This window comes from Castanea sativa, chromosome 5, assembly GCF_040712315.1.
Source record: "Castanea sativa cultivar Marrone di Chiusa Pesio chromosome 5, ASM4071231v1".
Lineage (NCBI taxonomy): Eukaryota > Viridiplantae > Streptophyta > Magnoliopsida > Fagales > Fagaceae > Castanea > Castanea sativa.
This window is the reverse complement of record NC_134017.1, coordinates 59317597-59322130: the sequence shown is the minus strand read 5'-3', so window position 1 is coordinate 59322130 and position 4534 is coordinate 59317597. Positions and strand designations below refer to the sequence as shown.

The window sequence follows — 4534 nt, the reverse complement described above, 5'->3', positions numbered from 1 at the left end:
GACATGTCCCTTCTTTTTTTTTTTTTTTTTTCATTTGCTTTACTCTCAGACTAAAGAGAGAAGGAAATTTTGTTGCTCATAGTTTGATTAGATATGTCATTGGTATTTTAGAATTTTTTAGTGTAGATGGAAGATATTCCATCCAAGTTCTTTCAGTATTTCATTCTGATTTAGTTAGCATTCAATAATAAGGTTAGGTTGTTTTCCCCTCAAAAAAAGAAAAAAAAAGAAAAAAAAAAAAAGAACATATTAATCCCATTTCTTTATCAATAAAAGCCATACAACGAATCAAAAGTACACAAATAATCATCAAACAAGGAAAGAAAAGTAGTGAAAAAACAATCAAATCAATGATGCCTAGGAAAACTGCAATGCCTCATTGTCCCGTTGAAAATCACGAGCACGAATACATAAGAAGAAGAACCACCATTAACTTCAGCAAAAAGAGAACCACCATTAACTAAATTTTGTGCAGTCCTTGAGCAGCCGCTGCTACAGCACAGTCCCTTGGTTGAAAGCCAACTCTCTCTTGCTCCAAGTCATACACAACCTGTACATTTTGCTGTTGGAAGCTCCCAAATATTCCAGCTGGGCCGTAAATATTATCATCCTCGTTATCCATGCTTTGGAACAATAGGCACTTCACCACCGTGGATTCACTTGGGGCTCCCATCGCATAGAAATGATTTCCTTGAGGCAAAGCAAGGCTCACATTGTTTAGGAAATGGAAAGTTATTAGAGGAAGATCATCGATAAAGGTATTATTATTTTTGCATGGGACTTTATAACAAAGATCAAATCCTGATCTCATCTCTACATCCTTGGCTCTAGGATAGGTTATGGTTGACTGGAGAAATGAAAGAATTTGTGAATACAATGGCTCAGGAAGGTGAGTATAAGTGGTTCCCGAATCTATCAACATAGCCCCATTACCTCGTGAATCAAACTCCCTTAAGTTTAAGGGCACTTTGATTGCACTGACAACATTGCCTATGGTTATGGCCTCTAGACCAATATAGTAGAGATTGGGATAAATGGGACTCCTCAACATTGGTGTGAATTGCAAATAGTCTTTAGAAGATACAGCAACATCTCCTACAACCAATGGGCTGGATATATTTGGGTTATTTGCATACTTGAAGGACAAAAAGCAATGTGAGAAGCCTATTTTTAGGAACCCTAGTTGTGAAGGAAAAGAAAGTGTACCTCTACCAAACCCTGCAATCCCAATGGGTTCTCTATACGTGGACCCAACACACCCAAAACAAAACTTTGGAATTTCCCTTGTGGTACTAGGGGTATTGCCATGAATCATAAGGGTATTCCGAGTTAGTGTTTCAATCACAACCCCAACCCCATAGGTATAAGCAAATAAAGGGCATGGTCTAGGACATGTGGATTTGAGAAGGGTAGCCAATGAGCATCCAGCCATTGTACATGTGTCATAGTCACTATCAGAGCTATGGATGTCATTGCAAAAGGAGCCACCACAAAGATCCCTAGCAGACGAAGAAGAAAAAGAGGGAGAGAAAGTTGCAGTAGTCGACTTATTGTTCCTATACTGGTCATAATCAATGCTATCAAAAGATATATTCCCACAAGGAACCCAAGTGAGGTCACTCCCAGTATCCATGTATACTTGAATGACTTGTGGAGGTGACCCCAAATTAAGAGAGATTAAATACCCATTTGTAATCTCCCTCAATGGCTCCATCATGTCTAAAATTTCAGAAGGTTTCTTTGATGAATTCCTAATCCTAGAGGCTCGTGGTATTGGAGGAAGGGAATTCCTAGAATACTGAGCCATACCAAGGATCATTGAGTTATGGTTTCTCTCTTTTGCTGGAGTCTGGTCAAAATTCAACATGGAAGCACTGAGTAGAATGAAGAGGAGAAAGGTGGCGATTGTGATCAAATGTGCTGCCATTATGGACTTTGCTTTGTGTTTAGGTAAGTTGAGATGAATAATATTTGTTAGTACTAAGTATTTATAGAAAGAATTTGCACTGATCTGGTTAATTTACAATCTGGAGAATTAGGGTTTCTGATATGATAAAATTAAGCAGTAACAGATGTTGTATCATGCATGGATGAGAAAGAAGAGGATTAATGATCTAAGTATGCCTTTCCAAAAAAAAAAAAAATTTCTGAGTATGATGTGATTGTATATATACGTGTGTGCACATGCATTGGTACTTAAAGAAAAATAGGAGATCGCATGCTTTTTATTTTATAGGCTTTCAAGTACATTCAGAGCGAAGAGGATCGCATATGTTTCTGTTGTATATATATAAAGGACAAATTCATGGAATATTGTGACTCAAAAATACACCCAAGTACAATTGTGTCAGAGATGGTGGAGGCCACCTGCAAAGTACGTGTGACTAATTAAGGCTTGGATGTTTATATATTCCTTTTAAGTTTTAATTACTTTTTTTTTTTTTTTTTTTTTTGAGGAAGAAGTTTTAATTACTTGAACAAAGTATATTCCATGTGATACAAAAAAAAAAAAAAAAAAAACCTTAAACTTCATGTGCTAGCTAGCTGTCCAGAGCCCATCATGTAGGAGAAAATTTATGGACACAGTTCTTTTGCCATAATTTTTACTACAATATTAATCCTTTATGAAGTTGAGTATGAATGATAGGAAAAAATAATAAACTCATGTAAAAATTATAAACAATTATTTATAGTCTAGCTCTATCACATTAAAATTGTAACCCAAAAATTATGGCCCTAAAAGAACTTATATTGTAGTGGTTTTAAAGAGTAGATACTAGATAGATTAAAGCTAGATTATGCTAAGAGTTTGTAACTTATATATTACTTCTTGGCGTTCTATATGAAGAAATTTAGGATTTAATTATTGAGTAGAAATGCTAAAACTAGATTATAATACTAATCTTACGTTAAGAAGCGCATATAAAACCGAGTTTCAAAGTAATGATTAAGAAAAGGATAGTTTTCCTCCTCAAAAAAAGAAAAGAAAAGGATAGTTTAAGCTTTATTCCACTCTTGAGTGAATGTCCATAAAGGGATGTGTGTTTAATTGTCAGTCTCAGCTACCTTTTAATTAAATTTATTAAAATAATAAGTACTAATATTCTATATCTAAAAAGTTTTATTTTATTTTATTTTATACATATATCTAAAAAGTATTAATTTGTAGAAGAACGATGAAATATGAGGAATGAAATAGTAACTCTCAACTTGACCGTTCTCATGACCGGTTCACAGTTAACTCGAAACCCGGTTAGATTAATTGGTTTGATCCGAGTTTGAAAAGCTTGTCTTAAGGCTGGAAACCGATTAGAGATAATTGCAAAAATACTCAAAATAAGCAAAAAGAAAAAGAAAAACTAAAAAGAAGAAAATTCATGGTCTTGAATTCACAAATGAAAGGAAAATCTACAAAAAAAAAAAAAAAAAAAAATCTCTTTAAAAACCAGTTGTTCAATCAATTCGTAACTCTCAACTACAAGTTTTAATTTATGACATTTTGGTATTTTGTAACTTTTATTATGACCAGAGCCACTAACAAATTAACAATTTTAAGTGGGATTTTTTTTATCTATTTAATTTTTTTTTTGTTTAAAATCAATACTTTTTATTTTACTATATTTAGTTTTTATTAACATCTAGTTTTTAAATGATAATACGAGTAATCCATTTAATGTTCTTGTGGCATAATTGATTTTAGGTAATATTTTATCCATTTTAACTTTGAAAAACTTCTTTTTACAAAAATAATTACAATAACTTTTGTCAATAAAAAAAAGAAAAAAAAGAAAGATACATACACCCTTACCATTTTAAAGACAGTCTGTAGCGACCTCCATTAAGCAATCTTACCTATCAATAGACTAAAAAAATCAATAACACTGATTAATCAATATGTAAAATTTTGGATGAAAATGATGAAAGACAAACTATAACTATGCAGTGCAAAATAATAATAATAGTAGTAATAATAATAACACAAACAGGAAAACCACAATATAGAACTTAGAATTCAGCACCCAGGTTTGGTTAGGGTCATCACCACGTAAAAAAGAATCTATAGGAGATAATAATGGGTGTGCATGGTGAGTTGGGTCTGATTGATGAGTTTTTTCAACCCAATGTATCATGGTGGGTTAAATTTTTTTTTTTAATTCAATCCAACCCATCACAAGGGTCAAACCCAACCCGTGTGGGTTGGGTTAGGTTGGGTTGGACAATTTTTTTAAATTACTATTATTATTATTAATTTGAAAATTAGAATAATACTGCTAAAATAAGAAAAAATCTATAATTTCAATAATCAAGAGCATAACACCTCTAAAAAAAAAAAGAGCATAACACCAAACAAACACAAACTATATGAGGAGAATTCAGGTTGTGTTTTATTCATGACGAGGGGCAAAAAAGTAAATAAAAAATTGTATAATATATATTTTAATTTTAAATATATATTAAATCTAAGTGGGTCCAATTGAGTTAGGCGAATTTGTGAATCTTATGACCCAAACCCAACTTGACCTATTGTTAAAAT

The 4534-nt window shown here is 32.5% G+C and overlaps 1 protein-coding gene across 1 annotated transcript; it reads right to left on the bottom strand.

Annotated features, from left to right (window-relative positions):
* Nucleotides 1–460: 460 nt before the first annotated feature.
* On the bottom strand, nucleotides 461–1927 carry LOC142634417 (putative aspartyl protease At4g16563). The gene has a single exon (XM_075808706.1). The coding sequence runs from the start codon at nucleotides 1925–1927 to the stop codon at nucleotides 461–463; it is 1467 nt and encodes a 488-aa protein (XP_075664821.1).
* Between the last annotated feature and the right edge of the window lie 2607 nt (nucleotides 1928–4534).

Bases quoted from the DNA above. Each gene is read 5' to 3' on its own strand.
- LOC142634417 (XM_075808706.1), bottom strand. From the start codon at position 1,927: ATGGCAGCACATTTGATCACAATCGCCACCTTTCTCCTCTTCATTCTA.